The sequence below is a fragment of the Pochonia chlamydosporia genome, assembly GCF_001653235.2.
Source record: "Pochonia chlamydosporia 170 chromosome Unknown PCv3seq00009, whole genome shotgun sequence".
NCBI lineage: Eukaryota > Fungi > Ascomycota > Sordariomycetes > Hypocreales > Clavicipitaceae > Pochonia > Pochonia chlamydosporia.
The window spans coordinates 389683-411529 of record NW_019154044.1 but is presented as its reverse complement, the minus strand read 5'-3'; the positions used below and the strand labels follow the sequence as shown (position 1 = coordinate 411529).

The window sequence follows — 21847 nt, the reverse complement described above, 5'->3', positions numbered from 1 at the left end:
TGCAGTGTTCTCCAACTACAAAAAGCAAGACAAGTCCAACAGCACCATCATGCCTCTATGTAGTTTTTGAAGTCATTCAAATAAAACAACCTGGAACCGACGGCAGGTGGCAACCGACGCCACAACAAGTTCTGGATGCATACAGGTCCTGGCCAATTTTGCTCGTTTTGGGGGTTGACTTTACTTGTGGGGGAAACTCGCGTGTTTTCAACGCGGGGAATTCAATCCGGGGAAGAGAAACTTGTACATGTTTAAACTGGAGCTGTCGTTTAGTTTCCAGCCTGTGGTTGACTACCGGGCAACTAGTTGTCGACTGGCTCTTAGCCTGAATGGTTGGTGGTTTGGATGGGGATATGGTCCACAAAGTGTCGCGGAGAGTGAGAGTCTTCTCCGCGATGAGTTGCGACGGTGTAATTAGATGCCGAGGGCTACCACATTTGCAAAGGATAGCTGAGGGTGGATTAGACGCACTAGTGTGGAATTTCGACAATGGCCAAGTGATACGTCATTGTGATGGTTCCATCGGATTTTGGGGTACTGGTGATACCAATGCATTTGTTGAACAACACATTCTATTCATCTAATTTTCTATGACACTACTTATTTGGACCCTTTAATGCTATCCATGTAGCGCTTCCGAACATCGGCAGCGTATTCCTTATGCTTTTCCGCCCTGGCTCGACTATCCTTTGCCCGACGCACGTACCACTCCATCTTGTCTGCAATGAATTGATCCAACCTCTCCTGTCTCTGCTGGATCATCTTCATTCTACCCTGATCCAGGTCCTTCCTTTCAACATGTTGCGGCTGCGGGACCTCAGCTCGTAGAGGGAGACGCTCAGAAACCGGTGGAACTTCCAACTTTGGCCCAGGAAGAGTCTGGTACCAGCTATTCACTGTTAGACAAAGCCCAGTGTATCAAAAAACGATGTAGCTTACTATGCTGTTGTGGTCCAATCGTCGCTGAGATGATTGGCATGTCCGTGTTCCATAGTCACCTTGATCTTGGTGTTGAATCGTACAGGATCAGGCAGATGCCAGCGATACGAAACCTGGTAATGCGGCATCTCACCCTCATGTACAATCGTACCAGCAAACGGGAATGCGTTCTTTTGCATGCCCCATCCCTGACTGAAGTAGTCTTCGCTTCCTGTGCCGTGCATGGACGGCGGCCACGTATCGTCGTCGATGAAGATCATGTCGTCGCCTTCTCCCCACCAAGTTCCCTGGAAATGGTAGACGGAGTGATTGCAACCGATGTATGCGCCTGCACCTGTCGTCTCCAGCAAGACGTAGTTATTCTTGCCGTCGAGATTGGGGACCCGCGTTTCGAGAGAGTTGGTCTGGAAGTCTGGTGGTGCCCATCCCGGTGTGGGGTTTTGGCGTCGCCAGTGTGCGTGGAAGAACAGAGTATCGGCGTTGTGAGGCTCGGGCTGAATATCGTAGTCTATGTAGAAGTATTGGAAGTATGGGATGTCATTTTGGTTCTCGACTTCGATTCGGGCGTGTTTGTTGAATGGCCTGGCGATGGTGAGCTTGGTATTGTTTCTGGTACTGAAGCCGACTTACATGGGAAGATAGCAGTTCAAAGCTGCAGCACCACCAAACTTGTTGTTTTCAGTAGGTTTCACGGATGCAGTGAATGGCAGTGATTGGAAATTGGCTGCGATTGAATGTCCAACGCAGAAGAAATCACCCAAGGGAGCCAGAACATTGGGCGTCTCAGAATGGTCCCAATACATCTTGATCAACACCTTGCGATAATAATCTGGATCCATCACCTCGTAGTTGACGCCTTGACCATTCTCAATCTCGAGCATCGCAACGCCCGATTTGTGATATGGAATGAGACCGGGACCGAGTATGCGACGACATGTTTGGACAAACCATAAGTGCGTGATGGTTCCTGGGCCTTCAATGTCGGCTAGAACGGCGGTTTCGCCAGGTTCAACCACAAATGCATCTTCGTTCAGGCCGGAATGATCCCAGCTGGCGATTCGAGCACTTCGAGCTGTTTTTCGCTGAGAAACAGCGGATAGGATGTCGGATCCTAGCATTTTGATGTTTGACTTTAGTACGCTCGTGTCCTGTTACGTCCAGGTTGACCAACTACTATTCCGGACTGTGGCAACTAATAAATGTTGCACACGAGACAATCGGTCCTGACTTGCAAATTTTCAGTCCCATTAATCCACAAACTTACAATCTCTCAAAACTCAAGAGTAGTCCGCGCCGTCAGTGGGGTGACGTAGCAACTCGACTTTCATCAAGAGCTACATTTTGAACAGCCATGTTCCTCTTTTGGAACAGCAAATCCCTGTGATAGCTGTGGGATGGTGGAACTCTCCCATGTTTCGTGGAAGCAATCTACCGAATACCGAATAGACAATTCCAAGCGCCATCTTCCCCACAATCATCCCACGTTGAGTCGTGGAGCTAATGTACATCTGACACTAGTTGTAGACCCAGACAAGGAATCCGCGGACTTTGAAACCTTCTCCGCATCCATCACGAAAGCGTCATTGAGTCCCGTCCAGCACAAAGTATCTGAAATATTGATATTGCGGGCATGCCAACTGCAGTCCGCGATTTGCCTCGTGGATATTGATGGCTCCTCAAACTCGAACACAGAATAGGCGTCTTCGTGTATTGGCGTGCGAGGCGTGCCGTTCACGCAGGACAAGATGTGATGGTGGTAAGCCGACTTGTGGAACATGCGAAGCCAAGGACTATGTGTGTCGGTATCCCGAGGTGAGTGGATATACTATTGGAATAACGATCATGTTTCTACAGCCGCCTGCGCTAATCGTAATTACCGCTAGGAAAATAAACGCGCGGCAATCAGGTACATTTCTTGGCGTTGAGTCCCCGAAACTCCGCGAAACTCTCACTCTGCTGACTGGTGAAACAGTGTTGAAGATGAAATTATTCAAATACGATCACAGCTAAATCGTATTGAGCATTTGGTCAATGCAAAGACAGTCTCATTGGCGCCAACAACGCCAGCCGCGTTACCTGGCCATGGACCACGCAGCCAGAGAGGCTCCATTGCCAGTCCCTGGGCTTCAGCGAATACTCCAAGTACGTCTGCGAGCCCACATGTAGCTGCAAAAGAGTTTCCGTACATGAAAATTCAGACAAGTACGTTTACGGAGATGGCTGGCCTGGGAGAAGACTATGGCAGCATGATGGTCCGGTTGGAACAGACAGCGCCGCTGGCCACATCTGCAACAACAAGCATGTTTGTCTTGCAGCATGGAAAGGTTATGGCTGCGCTGCAGAGTTTCTCATCCAAGCTCCACCCTTGGTACCCAATACTTGAGGACAAGTTCTCGGAGTGTATTTCGTCGTTCATGGCCAATGCATTTGAACGACGAACAGACACATTCTTGGTTCTCATGGTTCTTGCCAGCGGGACGATTGCTCAGTATGAGTCTCACAGCTTGGCTCTAGAAGACAGACCGGATGCTATGTATCTCAATGCGGCCATGGAGATGCTTCATCTAGTGATCCTCGAACAAACCATGCGAAGTGTACAATGCTTAGTGGCGGCAAGCATTCACTACTACCTGCTCCTAAAGCCTATACAAGCACACGATCTTGCAATGCTGGCCATTAAAAAGGCACAAAATCTTCACATGAGTGGCGCCTTGCAGCATGACCTTGTTCATCAAGAACACTGGATTCGAGTATACCGCATCGCATTACTGATAGAAGGAGAACTCGTCATTCCGCTGCAGCTAGCGGACAGCAACGCATGGGACACGGAAGAAGAGATCCCTTTACCAACAGGAACAGACATCTGGTCCTACGAGAACGACGCAGCCTTGCTCCCTGCAGATTCACCAGGAACAACCGCTAGTGTCCAATCCGACGATGTTATCACATACCTACTCGCGGAAATTGCAATGCGACGCATGCTGCGACGAAACACCACGGCCATTTCCATCTCAACCGACGGATCAGCGGAATATGCGCCCCTGATAGCCAAGGAACTCGAGTCTCAGCTCGAACAATGGTTCTCGTTCTTACCGGAGCCGCTCCGCTTCTCCCGCGAGTTTGACGACAAGCATCACGATCATTCCTTACAGACGCCCTTCCTGCGGACTCAATATTGGGCGTGTATGGTGTCATTCTATTGGCCTGCTGTTGTTCAAGTCATGGAAGCGAAGCAACTAACCGAGACTACGGCCAACGGCTGCCGTCTCTACTTCAAGTCGTTTCGGGAGTTTGTCCGAAGTGCAGTCCGCGCACTGGGGTATTGTCTGCCGAACAAGTGGACCATATATGCAAGGTGAGCATGGAGCTCGATGTGGTTTTCGGCTCGGGGAGATGTGGGTGATTTTCCGCGGACTGAGTTATGACTGACTTGGGCTTCTTCATAGTATATTTGCAATATCGCTTGGGGCGCATCTTGGAGCTTCGAATCCGCTTCTCACCCCGTTTGCTTCCCAGGATACTTGGGATACGCTGAGGCTAGCAAAGGAGGCTTTTGGGGATGATTGTCGAGACAGCCCGTCCTTGTCGGTAATGGCTGATAGCTTGCAGAGGACCCTTTCTTCGTTACCTGGTCATGACTAGCTTCTCGGATGAGGGACTTGCTCCACCCCCACACTTTCGTTATTCTCGGGTTGAGTTGACTTGAGTTGAGTTGCATGCGGGGGATCGTCATTGATCCTTCTCAATGGAGTTACAATGCAGTTCACACCACACTTTTTACTGTCCAGTTGCAAAGACTGTGTGTAGGGGGATAGCACTGGGTAATGATAATGGAATTGCTGCCTAAGAACCCTTGAATATTGTGTTCATTGTCATTTCGTTTGCGTCATTGGAGTTTCCGTCGGATAATACAGGTCAACAGTGTCTTTCATCCTTGTCGACTTGGAATACAGCGAACCAGTTTACTTGCTTTTATCGTATTCATTATGATTCACGACCATTCTAGATGGCTGGAACTTGACGACCCTCCACTATAATAAAGACAGTAATCCAGCATATTGTAATAGCATCCCGATCACACACAACTACGCGCAGAAAAGAAGACAATATCATTATGAAGTTTTACACCATTATTATTTCCATGCTTGGCGTCACTGGTATTGACCCCAATTTCGGTTCGTCAGGCCATGTAGTCTAGCCTGACTATCAGCTAACAATCCCACAGCCTATGCAACGCCTACCAATGCATTATTCCAACCTCGATCGGAATGTGTAAGTGACGGAACCACGCCCTTCGGAGTCACCAATATCGGAGACTTTGTAAAAATCTACGATCCAAGTATCGGAGAACCCACAAAGTGGTACATCAACGACCACACCTTCATCCATGACGACAAGACAGGCACATGGCACATGTTTGGCATCACCCACGAAGAGCCAGCTGATCCCGAAAACGAACACGTCTTTGCACACGCCACAGCACCGCAGCTATATGGACCGTGGACGAAGCAGCCCTTTGCTCTGACCGTCGACCCATCATACGGCGAAACTCATCTCTGGGCACCGTATGTCATCAAAGTTCACGACACGTTCTACATGTTCTACTGTGGCGGTGGCCCAGACGGGGCAGCATCCGAGATCAATCTCGCGACTTCAAAGGATCTCTTTCACTGGAAGAGAAACCCCAAGGGTACATTGTTCCGAGACGGCGTCGCTGCAAGAGATCCCTTCGTTACACGTATCGGAAACCAGTGGGTTCTGTATTACTGCGGAAACGATAACCCAACCGGTGGCCATCACACTGTCATGTACAGAACTAGCCACGACTTGCTTAACTGGAGTGATCGAAAGACTGCCTACACTGATCCCACCACTGGTACGGGCGGCGGCGTCACTGAATCCCCGTGGGTTTACAAACACGGCGATAATTGGTACCTCTTCATTGGGCCACGGCCATCACAGGAGGCGTACATCGGCACGGATGTCTTTGTGAGCAAGGATCCGTTCCATTTTGATGTCAAGGATCGTGTTGGCCACATCAAGTCTCATGCCTTGGAATTAATTAGCTTTGCTGGCGAGAATTTTGTGTCTCATTCTGGCTGGGCGCAGGGGGGACTGTATTTGGCGCCGTTGGTTTGGCCTGCTGAGAAGGATATGAAGCGTTGCCCTGTGACGCAGTAGCTTCTACAATATACACACACAATTTAACTTGGCGACTGCTTTCTTCTGAATCCTGAATATATTGTAACTAGCACTATCTAACTAAAGTAAACCTCCAACTCGCCAATAGAAGTAAAAGTAGCTGAACCACCAGGCGTCCCAATAATCTGCACACCATCACCAGCAATCTTGTCAAACGTAAAAGTAAACACCTTGTTCGGCACAGCAGAGTTGTTATTCGGATACGCAGGACTAGCCTTCAACCCCGTCGCGTCCACCCATTTGAAGTTTTGGCGAACTTGAACCTTCAGATTCCCTGAGAACCAGCCCCCATCCGGGAACGAATTGCCAGTCGTGTAAACAACCCTGTTCATGTTATACTTGACGGGCCAGGTGTATCCCCATCGGTCCAGGTCCTTCTGCGACCCATCCCAGCTGTCTTCACTGACTCTAGATTTATCATTAAGATAGTCGAGATTGCCGTAATGAGCAGCCTTGCAGATCGGGACAGTTCCTTTAGAGAGGGCCAGGTTATTCTTGCAAGCTTTGTTTGACGCGGTGCTTGGCTTGTACTTGGCCACACCAAGTTGTCGTAGCGAAAAGACATAATTCCAGTCGCTGCCTTGTGCTGCGCCAACGAACCAGTTCGACTGAACCCACATTCGAGTGCCGTCTGCTGAAATGAACTTGGACGGAATGGTGGTTGCGTAGCCCCCGTTCTTGGGGTTCGTCGTGTTCATTCCAAACCATGGCGTCACGCCAAAGTCTTTCCATTCGAAAAGTGTGAATGGCCCCCAGGGCTGAGGAGCTTCGTAAAAGTTGAACGTGTAGTCTGTCCAACTGGTGTATATGTATCTGTTTAGAGGAGCGTTGTACACCACACTGCCCTGCGAGATGACTGAGAATCCGTCCGTCGTCTGACCGCCGGGGTATACACGGGTCGTGTCGTGGAGGACGGGTTTTCGGTCGGCCATGCTCTTGCTCCATTTAGGTTTGGAAGCAGTGCCGCTGAAGAATTCCCATTTCGTGATGTCTTGAATTGCAGAGATGGGCGCTCGAGAGAGATAGACGTCCTGCGGATCTGCGACAGATCCAATAACAGAGTCGCGCCAGTTGCGATCCAAACCATAAGCATACACGTACTTGGCTCCATTTGCTCCAAGGACAGAGGCCCGCGAATTGCTCTTGCCAAAGTCGAGGAAGAAGACGGTTGTGAAGGTGTGGTTCGTAAACATGGGAGTTTTGGTAGCCGTCCATGTTACGCCGTAGTCGGTCGATCGGGCAATACTTGCGGCGGGAACATCATTGAATGCCAGGCCATTTTGCCCGGAATTCAGGTCCTGCACAACGAGGTAGAGCTCATCTTTTCCGTCGCCATCACCATCAACGGCGATGATGCCCGTTGGCTTTCGGTTATACGTGCCCTGAGTCCAAACAGGGCCTACTGCCGCTCCTGCAGCCAGCCTTACGCCGGAGATACCCGTGTCAGGATGTCCAGATATACGATTCACGACGATATCGGCAAAGTCGTCAGGGTTGCTGGAGAACCCACGACCGTCACCATTGGCCGTGTAGAGCTGATCATCGTCTGCCCATGTTGTTGGCCATAGATCTCCGTCACTCTGATCGACATTCAGGGTCGAAGAGTAAGCAAGAAGGCTCGTCGAGAAGAATGTACTGGGAGGATTGACAACGGTTGTCTTGGGCACGGCAGCAGTTGGCGTTACAGTGAGTCCGAGGAACAATGCAACGCAACCCCATGAACGGGCACCGAGGATAGCCTTGATCGTCATTGCGATCCGGGAGTACAAGTAAAACAAATTGCTATTAGACTAGAGACCAACCATAACTGGCAAGGGAAAACTTGTTGCTGGAAGTTGTCAAGTCATGGCCGTGTTGTTGATTGTATTTAAGTACTGAGAGGAGAGGCTTAGTTGAAGAGCGGACGCCGTCGCATCTTCAAGGGCCAATATCGCAGAGATTTGGAGAAGCTGCCAAGAGAACAGACGAGAACAACTACATCAGGTTTACGAAATTGAAGCCTCCAAGCTTCCGTGCCGTCGGCATTTTGCTCCCAATCCAAAGCTGCAGCCAAGTTCAACCAGACTTATTGGAGAACTGCCGTGGGGGTGGAGATTCTCCGCATGCATGCTTACTTCCCCTCAAAAATTGTGGTTGCATCAGTCGCGGAAGATATAATTAATTCCGCTAGTCGACATTACCTGGGGTGATCAAGGGTTTAGCCTGTGGTGTAGTAGATCGGCGGAGAAGGGCGGACAGGGTGTCAGGACACCTGGGAGGCTAGTAAAATTAAGGGACTATGCTATCGAATATTGACAAATGTTAATTGATGTTGATGTGTTTACATGGAAGACTAAAGTGGCTGGCCCCTTCCTATGTGAGTGTATATTCGCGAATCATGACAATGTTCCTGAACTATTCGTGGTTCTTTGGCGCGGCTGCGCGGCTGCGTACGCTAAGTTTCTCGCAAAGCAACACATTGTAAGACTGGCTTTACTTGTTCGATAACCGCAGTTGAGTAATTAGACGCAAATTTGGCATTGGACATAGAATACACTTGAAGACTGAGAGTGACCCTATCCACACATACAAGACAGTACTGGGTGAAATGGTGGCAATATTGGATTGGGCTAATCTGTTGTCAGGCACTAGGTGCTACTGCTATTTAAGCTGTCTCCTAAGAACGCACGTCCCTGTTCATATAGAGGCTAATTGGCAAGATTAGTTTCTTATGCCTCAAGAGCTCTACTGTTGTGCCTGGGCGGGTTGGATGGGTAGCGTTGATGCTCGAAAGGCAGATGCAAATGTCAGAGCAAATCTTTCCCAGAAATGGATATGAATGACATTTACAGATACTAATAGACACTGATATACTTTCAGGAAATTCTTGTGTGCTTCCGGCGCTGATATTGCCCATTGAATGGCGTTGCAGAGGTGTAGAAAGAGGTCCTGCTGTAGTGTGAGAAGCTGCTTGTAGCGACCACAGCTGCAGTGGCACACTGGAAAGACAATAAAAGCACGCCGCATTCAGGAAAAAGAAGGAAAAAACAGACTATTTGACGGCTGCTTCAGCTGCTGCAGCCATGTCCCCTCACCAATATGACCACATGTTTGGATGCGATTCGAGGGCATTTGTCTCACACCTAATCCTGTCGAGCAACAAGGTATAAAACAGTCGGTTTAAATACCTGAATATCCAACTTCAGATCGTTGCAGCGAAATCTTGTATTTCTTACCATACAGCTGGTGTCACATAGGTGACCATTGTAAAGCGCCACCATGCAAGGCCTATTCCTCACAGTGCGCAGTGGGTGTATGCGGCCAACTGATATTTGAATGTCAATTTCCGTAAAGTCCTTCCCTCAAACTTAATTTCTGACACATGGCTATCTATTCAGAAGATTCCATAATGTCCCAGCAACCTCCCCAACTGAAGGACTGGACCTCTGGAGCCTCAGAGTTCTGGGCTCTGGATCCCACTCTGAGGCACAGAGACACACAATATCCAGTAATCTCTTTCGATAGCGAAATACAGAATCCACGAGTCCTTGTACTTTGCTTGTCGCAGTATGGAGCTTGGGAAAGCTCAAACATTCACACTATCGATACACTGAGCGACCACCTCAAAGAACCGAGATCAACATCCAGGAATCGTACTATTTATGTCGTTGAAGGGCTGACACCAAAGGTCGTTGAGATATTACGATCCCATTTCTCTATCGAGCCATCTTTCTTCATGCGACATGAGCGGCCCGTAGTCTACACCTCAAAGCACAACAGGTTCCATGACACAGTGAGGCTGCCCTCGCAGCTCGACCTTGAAGACAACTTTCAGATCAAGTACTACGAGATGCTTCATTTGAGTCAACAACCTACTAGTTTCTACATGCATTGCGCTAGAACTGCACGACACATTGGCATCACAAGACTAAGCGGAAAATATCAGCATACCGCCATCGCCCGTCGCAAATGTTCGTTTTGGTCACAGAGGTGCTCAGGAGATGCATGGAATGGTACGTCATGATATCTGAGGATTATTTCTGAAGACCCAACTGATCATACAGCGATAATATTATGCGATCCACCCATCGAACGGGTTTGGATCGGTGCGCCTGAAGACCGCGTTGAGATGAAGTCTGTCTCAACTGAACCCTTTCAAGGTGGCTATCCAAGTTTCATCAAGAACTCTGCGATGTCTACAAAACCAACGCAAGGGCCGCCAAGGACCTCAATGTTTGATGATTTGGCATTTTACTTCAAACATCACTCCGACCTCCTGCACGATGCCGACGATCCCCAGACCGCGTCATACTTCATGAGGAAGATCGCAGCTTCTCATTACATGCAAGTCGTAGCATATACAGCATCCATACTATCGAATAGACACTGGTCTTTATCACGCCGTGACTCTTTAAAAGAGCTGGAACGGTTCACAGAAATTGAGAAAGAATGGAGTGACCTTCAAGGACTCCATCGTCGTTGCTGTGAATACATTGAGGACACCGAGGCTGCATTGCTCAACCTAGGCATCCCAATGTCTCGTCCTGAGCGCTCTCTCAGAATGTGGGATGATGACGCCGACTTCCAGTACATTTACATGCGCTTCAACGACTGCAAGGCTCGTACAGAGGTGATGATCAACTCAATCACAGGCCTTGCCAGCATGTCTGGCACCAGGCAGGCCTTGATTGAAGCCCAGAGGTCCCTGCGTGCAACGAAGGGCGGGAGGACGCTCAGTTTCATCGGCTTGTTATTCATACCTCTCGCCTATGTTGCTGGGATCTTCAGCATGCCTGGCACTTTTGCTCCCGGATCGAGTGACTTTGGGAAGTACTGGGAGGTGGCGGCACCTCTTGCGCTGGGCATCTTTCTGCTAGCGACATTGCTAGAGCTGGGATATGATGACGCTGCTAAATGGAGTCCGTCGACGTTTGCTGAGAACTCTGGATACAATCGGATGAGAGGCGGCGGAGGCAGCCAAGAACTGGGGAGAACTAGCATTGGTAAGACAAATGGCACGGTTTGATGCTCAGATCTACGGCTTGTATCCGCTGGTTCGTCACTTCGATGGTCCTTTCAATGCTACTGGAGTTCTACTTGTCTGATAGATGGTGTTAAAGAAACTGACTGTTACCCCGTTTGACCAGCACAAGGGAACCTTTCGCTGAAACAGAGCGATAGTCCAAGTGATATTCCATTGACAGATGGGAACGGCTGTACAAGTTCTTTAGGCATCTCCGTGCTGGACACGGCATTGCCATATCTTAAAACCCGAGAATTGAGTAGGCAGCAAGTAAGGCAGAGAGTAAATACTGTTCTTTGCGAACCTTACAAGGGTCGCATTGGGTCTGATGCTTGTCGCAGCAGCAGGTTCACGCATTGCCCGTCATGTCGGTGACACCAATCTAGGACGCTTCCTGCTTTGAGGATGGTGTTCAGGGGTTCATATGTGCATATTGTTATGTTATGACGACTCAGAAAAACACGATACGCTCGCACGTTGATCTGCCCCCATTTTTTCGTCTAGTGTGCTCAACTAGCCGGGGAGGTTGAGTAAACTTTTAGAAAGGAGATAACTAATACTTGAAATTTATTAAAACATATCATTTAAATACAATGTGTATAATGGTACTTTCTAGTACTTATTAATTTACAATAATAGCGCCTTTATTAACAATATGCACAGCATAGTTTGCTGTAAAAGTGTCGTCTTAACAAACATTTAGCTCAGCTTTGAAGGTACTGTCAATTTCCAGCCTAGCCAACATTAGAAAAATGGGAGAAGGCAATAAGTGTGCCGCTGACGTACTCCACGCTCAATATATACAAGAATGCGTTTTGTAGCTCGGCAATGTAGTCGGTATTATCTGGGTATCTTGTATGTAGGGATCGGCTGCATCTTCGATGTCCTCTCGCAGACTCTCCCACTAGAAGCACATCTAGAGAGAAGTTCACTTCTCATGCCGATATATTTGATGTGATGACTCGCAATCTGTTCCGTCGCTATCGCCAAGAGACTTGGTGACCGAGGTATCGGTTTGGGATCCGCGACGACGGCCGCTATATTGTCCGCCGCCAATAGTCTGTATTGGGTCCGTCCTGATGTTACTCGGTTTTTGGGATTGGCCCAACGAACTGCGAATGGGGTCCAACACACTCGGGAGAAATTTTCTTATAAGGGGGAAGATCAGGGGCAGGTTCGTTGTGATAACTGCCACGAAGCTTTCTCGGACGGCCCAAGAGCCAGCGTTTGCCGCCCCGTTCAATGGATCCTATGGGAAGTGTTAGCAATGGGTTTTCGAGGCCTCTGCAAACAAAATCTCACAGTAACAATAAGTATACAGCGGAGGGTGGCGGAAATAATCACAAGCAATCCGCTGCTAAATAGAATTATGAGGCCAATCTTCTTTCCTAGTTTGAGGCCGGACGACCAGAGCATTGGAATAGGTATAGATAACAAGTACAAGTCTGTCAATACGTTGAAAGCGAGACAGACCCATACTATCTGGCTAGATATAGCTGGCTGGCAAGCATCTATTTGATACCGTGGTTAGCAGTGTGATATCGAAAGCTTGCTGCGAACACATACTGCCTGGATTAGGGTTTATTTGCCAATACCGATGGAATGGACGGCATGTAAGAAATAGGTTGGCCATGACAACAACCAAACTAAGAGCAAGAACGCCGAAGCCGATACGAATTTGCAACCGGTAGAAACGGCTAACGCCATCCTATAGCTTTAGCTTAGTAGAGATTCGATTTGGAGAGGTGTAAGGGTCAGAGTATCTCATACCGTTAGTCGAGTATAAAACATTAATAGCGAGGCTTTGAGTGCCCATAGCAGTAGGGTATATGTTGACCACCCGGAAACTTGAATCTTTGATCCAATCACTCTGAGAGACGTTCAGCTTATAATCGCAAGTAAAGTGCGGTTTACTCAGTTGATTTCTACCTCAGATGGTACTCTGGGTCGGTGGGAGACAGCGCGGCCCTCTGCTCATCACTCATGCCGTTATTCGCGAGTCCATGGGCAATACTTCCTACACAGTATGCCAGACCGGTCTCAATTCCGAAGCAGATCTGTACTACGAGTCAGCCTCAGACAACCGATCGCCCAACAATATACTACTGACAGCTCCCACCCAAGCTAGATAATCATCAGCTTGGAGACGTTTCCAACCCACAGACGTGGCTTTAGCATACGTCCTAAGAATGGTCACACACAGAGCAAGTGCACACAGCGTCCATGCTTCGGTTGCAAACTTGTTGAATGCGGCGACTGCATCAGCAGCCCCATCTCGTGGGAAAAGAACAGTCATAGTTGACCTGCAGGGAAGTATTTGGATAAGCGATACAATAAACGATGGGGTTGATATCGGGAGTTGGTATGCTCCAGGTGAAATGTGGCTTCTCTTCCTCTTTATGTGTTGCTGGTTTGTGACTCACTTTCTTCAGATCTGAGGCATAACTCTCCATGCGTACATCCTTGGACAGATCGGCACCGGACTACTTTGTACAATCTTTGCCCTTTCGGCTAACATGTCGCCAATCTATCGAGATACATGCTATGAGCCTTGTTCTCCAAATGTTGGGGTAATATCATCAAGTGGGTTTTAATCCTGGGGTAATTAAGCTGAAGTTTTCCCCCGGCCCTTAACTGTAGGCGCTTGGGATATTTTGGCCATTAACCTTGGTTGCGACGGGTGCCCGGGCCACCTAATACAACGCAGTCTAAGTCGGCCTGTCTTTCATGTTTCTGACATCTACGACTTGTAATGTTACGCAATATAATGTATATTGTGTCTTGATTTGGACTCTGGGAGCTACCCCAGAACGATTGCAACCGTGACAAGGAATATGTTCTAACACGCGCGAACCGTGCGATATTCCGGCATGTAATATCTGAAGGTCAATATCTTCGTCATGCGTGTGCGGTGATTGATTGCTCAGAAGAGTTCGGACCGGTAATCTGGATCATTAGCTCAGTATACATGTCGCACATTGTAATATATGTCCCGTATTATTATATTCATCTCTTCGTTCAGGGCTGTCAATGCGCTCGGGCAAATAGTGTAAGTATACCTAGTACAATGGGCCAAGTAGTTCAGTCGCAGGGTTGAAGACTGTCTATTAGAGTCTCAAACATGATTGCGGGATGATGCTCGGTGGCCATCATTGGACGGCCTGTGAAACAGTTCTGCAAGTAAATTAAGGGGTCCAAAGTGTGTACCGATTTGGACTAACATAGGGCTTTTGGTAGTTGCCAAGAAATTTGGCTCGGACCTTCGTTAATGTATGTAAACACTTGACCTTTCTTGCAGCCGCTTTTTGACCACTCAGACAGCTAACAACACAGCACTCAACTGTTATCGGAACCTGTCAAGATCGGTTGATGAAGAAATCAAGACATGGATAAATTGACTCCCCTAATATTAATTCATGGCGCCTACTTTCAACTCTGTGTTGCTGGTGCCTCTTTTACCAGGGGCGACTTGAAGCCGTCGCCCTAATAGAAGTAAGTGTTTCATCAAAGACAGTTGGCCGCTCAGTCATTCGATCTCGCAAAAGCAAGCGTTCCGCCCATGCAGAGAGAAGGTCTTAGTTATCTTACTTACATCCGTTGACTTGTTGGAGAGCGGGATGTCGAAGCAGACCCTATAATCGGCAGCAGTCGGCAACGGGACCTGACTCGCCAATGTCTTGGAAGATTGCTGCGTAATGTGAGACACAGCCCACAGACAGCACCGCAGGTGTTATACACTGGGACACTGTCTCAGTTGCAACAGACGCTGGATAAGTTCAATGTTCCGTTAATCAGGGGATACGGCTTGTTTTACCGCGTATTGACAGCGATGACAGCGATTCGGCACTTTCGGAACTCTGACAGTGGCTGTAGGGCTTGCAATACCAGATAATTTAGCACTCTAACTATACCTAACTTTGCAATATATGAAGGACATTTATATAAAAACAAATGGCTTCACCGGTATTCTCCGTCTCACACTCCTCATTCTGTACGAAAATTCACAAAACTTTGTAACTTATCACCGACATCAGCATTCATAAACGAGAATAACATTGTGCCACTACGGCAACCAGATTTCTGGTATACACATCATGGAATCGCTAGAGCAATTTGATTGTGTTGTCATTGGTGCTGGTAAGTGTGTGATGGGGTGATGCTTTTGCATTTTCGTCTTATTCATTCTGTTGCTTCTCCCCAAGAAGCGCAGATTCTGTGCTTTTTGTCACACCGATTTAAACACTGCTAGTGAGGTTCACAGATGAAGTCGCTGACCACAGTGTTTTAGGCCTGTACGGCTTGGCCGCTGCGAAGCAATATCACTGCACACAGCCAGGCGCTTCCCTTGTAATCTTCGATTCCCAGGCTTCTCTTGGGGGAACATGGGCAAATGAGCGGCTGTACCCGGACCTGAAGAGCAACAATCTGGTGGGAACCTACGAGTTTCCTGATTTCCCTTTGGACCGTGAGCAATTTAGGGTAGACACAGGACAACATATTCCTGGGCAGGTTCTCAATGCATATTTGACGGCCTATGCCGAAAGATTCGCAATCAACTCGTTGATACGATTGAGTTCAAAGGTTCTAGATGCTGAGCATCAGGAAAGTGGCAGCGGGGGTTGGATTCTATCAGTCTCCAACGCAGACGAAACCGTATACAAGGTATATGCTCGACGACTGATTGTTGCCACTGGCTTAACCTCAGAGCCAAATATTCCACGATTCGATGGCCAAGAGGATTTTGGAGGCAAGATCTTTCACGGTAAACGATTTCTCCAGAATAGAGAGACACTGGAAACAGCGACGTCAGCTACGATATTCGGTGCCTCCAAACTCGCCTGGGATGCTGTCTATTCTTACGCCAAGGCCGGCGTCAAGGTTCATTGGATTGTTCGAGGTAAATGTGTTCGCAGACTACGGCTATGCTTAATCCCTACTAATAATGGAACAGCTTCTGGTCATGGACCGTGTTGGATGTCTCCTTCTCACGTAACGCCGTTTAAGATGTGGTTGGAGAAGCTAACAAGTGAGTATCAAATACCCTTTCGACCAGAAGGAACTTGAAGGTTTTCGTACCCTTATTAGATGCGTGCCAATGAATCTAACTTGCGCAATCCACAGCCACCCGTATTCTCACCTGGTTTAGTCCATGCATATGGGGTAATGCCGATGGATTTGGTTGGGTCCGTGGCTTTCTGCATGGGACTTCCATCGGTCGAGTTGTTACGAACGGCTTTTGGAAAATGCTCGGAAATGATGTTTTAACCCTCAACGCCTACGACACTCACCCGGAAACAGCGAAACTGAAACCATGGATGCCAGCTATGTTCACCTCAACCAGCCTTAGCATCCTAAATTACGAAACGGACTTCTTCGAGATAGTAAGGAGCGGCAACGTCACCATTCATGTTGGTGAGATTGATCATCTCAGCCCAAGCAAAGTACATTTGTCCGACGGAAGTAGTTTTGATTCAGACATGATACTGGCACACACAGGTTGGAAACAAACGCCACCGATCAAATTTCTCCCAAAAGGAATTGAGAGACATCTCGGAATTCCTCTTTCCTCAGACAGCAATCCACCTATACAAGAGGATATTGAGAGGCTGCAAACTACTATTGAGGAGGTGGATGGGGAGATTTTGTCACGCTTCCCACGTCTCCAGACACAGCCGCCATGCTGTGAGAAGTATATCCCTCTCTCGACCGGAGACGATACCGGATCAGACTCCGAGAAAAGAACTCTTCCGCACCATGACTCCCCATCTTATATGCTATCCCGATTTATGGTGCCAACATCGGAGAAGTTTCTTCGTCATCGCGACATCGTCTTCGCTGGCATGGTCAGCAGTATTTGCAACTCAATTACCGCGCACGTACAAGGTCTATGGATAAGTGCATATTTCTCTACACTTTTAAAGCAAGATCCAGCCGCAATTGTTGATGACCCGACGGCGTTGCACCAGCTCCGGTACGAGACGGTCCTGCACAATCGATTTGGGAAGTGGCGATACCCCGTTGATTGGGAAACAAAGCGCCCGCTTTCGTTTTCGACGCCCTTTCCTATCTTGACCTGTTGCAGCACGATCTGGGTCTGGACCCGCGCCGGAAAGGTGGAATTCTGTCTGAAGCATTGAAGTCGTACGGCGTGGAGGATTATCGTGGCATCAACGACGAGTGGTTGAGTGTGGTTGCTAAGCCGGACGCACAGTCTTGATTTGGGGTCCCGAGTTGACCGCCGAAATGATCTTTTCTTTGTTCTTTTGCAACTTGTATATATCTACCCGCTTATTAGCTGCCTGTGGGTGAAGTCACCCGCTGTGCATTGTTAAGCACGTCTATAAGCTTATCACCTCCTTTATCGAGCATCCTCGACGCCATGCAAAATCGGAAGTGCGGGTTGTTTTGTTACCACTACATTACGGTACTTTATCAGATACATATCCAAGAATCTGCAAACATTCGCTAGACAAATGGCAGGGGTTTAACTTTGGCCGTCGACTCTTCGCCCTGATGGTCAACTTGAATCACATTAATGGACGGTATAGTCCTTCAAAGAATAGAGTTATATGATATTTTGATTAAAGATAACGACACATACTAGATGTAAGAACTATGTTCGACATGATATGTCTCGTGCTCTTCTGCTATTACCCAAATTGGCCGAAGTGCAGAGTGCCAAAGAATTCATTCTTATAATCCTCCGCAAGTGCGGGCACTCCGCGCGTTGTGACTATCCACCCAGGCCTCCCCATTGGTGAGAGATTAGAAAGATCTAGCGCTTTGAGGAATAAATCAGCAACTTCGTCCTGTGTTTCTTGAGGATGATCAAATCTTGGCGTCCTTGCGCCATCTGTTCTCCATGATTTCACCCTGTAAATCATAAGGTATTTAGTGTCCACCCCGTGGTAACGAGGAACACCGTTATCATCAACCTGGAAATCAAGCTTGTACCTGTATACCTCGAACGTTTTTACCCATATCTGGTAGGCTTTTTCCCGTGAGTTTGAGGCTTGAACATTTTGGAATTTGCCAAGATACAGGCCGTGGTTGGGTCAACTTGGCGACCATTGGCTCTAGTTATCTGTTCAGACATTGCAAACATCCTCCAGCACGTGTCTCCAGTTGACTGACTTGTATCTTTGCCGGTAGGTAAAGGTCGCATTTTCAGTTGTGATTGTAGATGCCATGGTTTTGGTGATGAGCGCAGCGGAGAGCAGTAAGGTGCTTAATGTTTTGGGGATAATGTTTTAACTCATAACCTCACCGTGTTACGATAGGGAGAAAGGACATTTATATACTATTTGAGAATCGCTGAACTTTGCAATTACAGGTGAGGCAGAGAACTTTGAGCTTGTTCATATTCTGAGGGAGTGAACATTAAGCTTGTTCTTGCTCTGAGGGAGTGAACTTTAAGCTTGTTCGTGCTCCGAAGAAGGTCATTTCAGGCTTTGTTATTGCGTTGAAATTGGATCCCAGGAACATCTTGAGCTCTGTTCTGGCCAAGATGATATGCCCATGATATGGCTATTTCTTCAGAGCTCGAAAACTAGACCGGTTCATACCACAGGTTTGATACCACTCTCGAAACTGGTCCACTGAACATCAAAGTTGAAATGTATCTGTTCTCCTGCCGATAACTTCCCCAAAAGGAACTGAATACGATACGCACATCTTTTTGTACGAAAACCACCTGTTTGTCACCATTAACCGCATCGTGAAGCTTTGATGGTAACTCGAGGGAGCCACCCTCCTCTAAGGAGCATCATCTGCATAACGCGCCATCGGAAGAGTGGGAACTCCTGCTACCGCGACAGTCAGGCACTCGGGGAGCTTCGATCGAGCAAATATACACTCTAACACCCACAAGAAGGTGAGAAACTAGTCTCTTGCCTCCGACTTTCGGCACAGCTACTGGTGGGAGGGCCGACTGTCCGTGGTTTGCTGGTCTGGGGCCGATGCATGGACAAAGTGAAATACGACACATTGACAACTCAAATCGTCCACCTCTAAACGAGAGCGCAAGTGTGTGGTTTGACGTAGCTGTAATAGCACAATGTTCAATGTCTGGGCGGATTTGACATCAATTCAACGCATCGTTGATGCCGCCAGTATCACCCTGCGACCCCCTACTTGTATACGGGGCACTAATAAGGAGAACCTCATGAGAAGTCGTGATGGCTTCGTTCCTTGGAATCTCGGGTCGAGGGGTGAATTGGGCGATGTGACTGTCGGGCTACTGAAAGAATCGCTAAACAAGTGGTGAACGTCTCGAATCACGGCTTGTTTTGTTCGTGAACTCTCTTACCAAGGCTGAAAGTAGCTTAAATGGCGCCCTTGTGTGCCATTTTCAGTCCTACTTTCTTCTTTATTCAAGAAAAAGGGCCAATTGATCGTTGTTGTGTTGTGCTATGTCAGTCCGCGATCTTTCTTGTCGCCGGCGGCTCTGGATTCAATTTCCAGTCACGTGGGGTCAGCACTATCATCCTCTCGTTTCCGTCTCCGTATCCGTGAATGAGGCATACCAGCTCAATTCATCCAGCTACTGCATCCTCAGTCACGTTTGAACTCGAGCTCCGGGTCCTCGCTCCCCTGTGTACGGAGGATACAGGGACGCATTGCCTTCGAGGCTGGGAGGGCTGGAAGATGCATATGCACGCTTTGCTTGATTGACCAGCACCAACATCGGACCACCATCGGATCCCGATCCCTGGGGCCACACCCACAGTCCAGGATGAAGCGGAATACCCATAATAGAAGCACCCGAGACAGGTCCTCATCTTCGTCAGCTGAGACAGATGAGACGGAGCCAAGTAGCAGCTTAGCGGTAATCCCGGCTGCAGGCAAACCGCAGCCAACAACTCGACGAGGGCACTTCAAATCGCGACTGGGCTGCTTCAATTGCAAGAGACGAAGGGTAAAGTGCAACGAGCTTCGACCATCATGCTCACCGTGTCGTCGATTGGGTCTTTTCTGCGATTACCCGTCTGCCTTTTCAGCAGCAGGGCCAGTCCGCGCCAATCCCTCGGCGTTGTCGTTGCAAGACCTACAATTTTACCATCGCTTTCTCACCACGGCATTTCCGACGTTGCCCTTGCGTGCAGACAAGGTCTGGGCAAAATGTGCCGCAATGTCATACCAAGTAAGAACCCGAAACTCAACAATGTCTCACGTAACCTTATAATGAAGACGAATTGCTCATAATTCATGTTAGTCTGAATGCCTGGCGCATGCAGTTCTAGGTCTCGGAGCATCTCATCTCACACAGCATGGTGAAGTCGACTACACATCTCAAGCTCTCAACCACCGAGTCACTGCCATAAAGCTAGTAAATGAGCAATTTATCAACCCTCCAAAGGACGCAGACACCGCAGATGCATTGTTTGCTGCTATTATTTGCCTGGCCACCCAAACGTCACTCTTGCCCGATGGCATGGTTGAATATCTGACCATAACCAGGGGTGGCGCTTTGATTTGGGCATTCGTTATTCCTGGCCATAAAGAATCGCTCTTCTCCTCTTTTACCAACGAAAGCCACGACGAGGCTCTGTCACAGGTTGTGAGCGAGGAGCCCAAGGATTTCGAAATACCTGATGAGTTCCTGGCGTCGGTGATGCGTGTGAAGCCGTTGTGTAAGAAGTCGTATGAGCTACAATACTGTCAGAGTATTATAGCAACTATCGAGGGACTGCGCGTCTCATCCCTTCAAGGTACGTTGCCACTGTCTATCATGGTACGACACAGCTTGCTAATTCGGTCCGTTCAGCGTGGAAAGCGCATGCTGACCTGTGGAGGGCGCACTGCTACTTTGACAACGACACCTTTTCGGCATTTGTTCACCAGGAAAACTACCCGGCTCAGCTGCTTATCGTCCATATGTTCCTGCTGGACTACGTCCTCGGTCCGTTTTGTACGTCCAGCAAAGAGGAATTCAAGTTTCCCGCGAGGAAGCAGGTGATAATATCCTGGGCGAGAAACTTACTGAAACGATTGCCTCCTGAATTCAAAATATATGGTAATTGGATTGAGAAATACTGCTATACGCTCGAGAGCAGTAATGGGCGCAGCCTGCTTACACCCTGAATCCGGAGACGCTTGACGCAGGACTCTTGTATTCAAGCGGCTACCGGATTGCCTAATAAAATCTGGTCTTCCGGTCCATCTAGCCAGGGGGATAAGTCGCCGCCACTGTCAAGAGATATGTTAAGATTCTTCGGCAGAATAACCTCCAGAGAGATTCGAACCTCATGAATATTTTGGAGATGGTTCAAATGATGCTGTAACTTTCGAGGCACGGTTCAGNTCAGCAATCTCAGAGACTTATAACGGAGGGGCATTCAGCCAATCCGGGCTGAATGCTTAGACGAAGGCGCACGCGAGGTATAGGAATCGAAGGCAGAAGCATCTTCTTTCAACGTCCTAGATGGAAAAGAGGGGTGGGTGAGGAACAAAGAAACAGACCAACGCCAATAGTCAGTGTGAGTGTGTTGTTGGTCGTAACTTTGCCATGCCTGACTGTTCCCAGGACAGTATATTAGGGCTAGGGTAAGTCTGTCAACCCAACACCCAACAATGCCTTAAGAGGCTCCGAGACACCAAATCCGGCCAGGTGAAACGACGAAGGACCATCACCCCTCTTGTCAAGCTGCACCAGGATAATCCCATTGTAATACACACTTGACCCGGCACGACTCTGGCTTTTTT

At 48.4% G+C, this 21847-nt stretch overlaps 6 protein-coding genes across 6 annotated transcripts; 4 read left to right on the top strand and 2 right to left on the bottom strand.

Moving 5' to 3' along the window:
• Positions 1-600: 600 nt before the first annotated feature.
• Positions 601-2057, bottom strand: VFPPC_10672 (hypothetical protein; the record flags this gene model as incomplete). The annotated part of the gene is made up of 3 exons (XM_018288997.1): positions 601-889; positions 940-1521; positions 1570-2057. The coding sequence occupies 3 exons, from the start codon at positions 2055-2057 to the stop codon at positions 601-603; spliced, it is 1359 nt and encodes a 452-aa protein (XP_018138156.1).
• A 1098-nt stretch (positions 2058-3155) lies between these two features.
• On the top strand, positions 3156-4298 carry VFPPC_10671 (C6 transcription factor; the record flags this gene model as incomplete). Its single annotated transcript, XM_018288996.1, has 1 exon — positions 3156-4298. The coding sequence occupies one exon, from the start codon at positions 3156-3158 to the stop codon at positions 4296-4298; it is 1143 nt and encodes a 380-aa protein (XP_018138155.1).
• Positions 4299-6197: 1899 nt separating this feature from the next.
• On the bottom strand, positions 6198-7892 carry VFPPC_14804 (hypothetical protein; the record flags this gene model as incomplete). The annotated part of the gene is made up of 1 exon (XM_018292572.1): positions 6198-7892. One exon carries the CDS (start codon positions 7890-7892, stop codon positions 6198-6200), a length of 1695 nt encoding a protein of 564 aa, XP_018138154.1.
• Positions 7893-9529: 1637 nt separating this feature from the next.
• On the top strand, positions 9530-11146 carry VFPPC_14803 (corA-like mg2+ transporter protein domain-containing protein; the record flags this gene model as incomplete). The annotated part of the gene is made up of 2 exons (XM_018292571.1): positions 9530-10133; positions 10185-11146. 2 exons carry the CDS (start codon positions 9530-9532, stop codon positions 11144-11146), a joined length of 1566 nt encoding a protein of 521 aa, XP_018138153.1.
• A 4091-nt stretch (positions 11147-15237) lies between these two features.
• Positions 15238-17360, top strand: VFPPC_10669 (flavin-binding monooxygenase-like family protein; the record flags this gene model as incomplete). Its single annotated transcript, XM_018288994.1, has 5 exons — positions 15238-15280; positions 15432-16040; positions 16095-16169; positions 16265-17160; positions 17226-17360. The coding sequence occupies 5 exons, from the start codon at positions 15238-15240 to the stop codon at positions 17358-17360; spliced, it is 1758 nt and encodes a 585-aa protein (XP_018138151.1).
• A 1839-nt stretch (positions 17361-19199) lies between these two features.
• On the top strand, positions 19200-21226 carry VFPPC_18227 (zinc finger protein 1; the record flags this gene model as incomplete). Its single annotated transcript, XM_022429873.1, has 5 exons — positions 19200-19393; positions 19498-19619; positions 19663-20270; positions 20358-20767; positions 20818-21226. 5 exons carry the CDS (start codon positions 19200-19202, stop codon positions 21224-21226), a joined length of 1743 nt encoding a protein of 580 aa, XP_022285106.1.
• Positions 21227-21847: the final 621 nt, after the last annotated feature.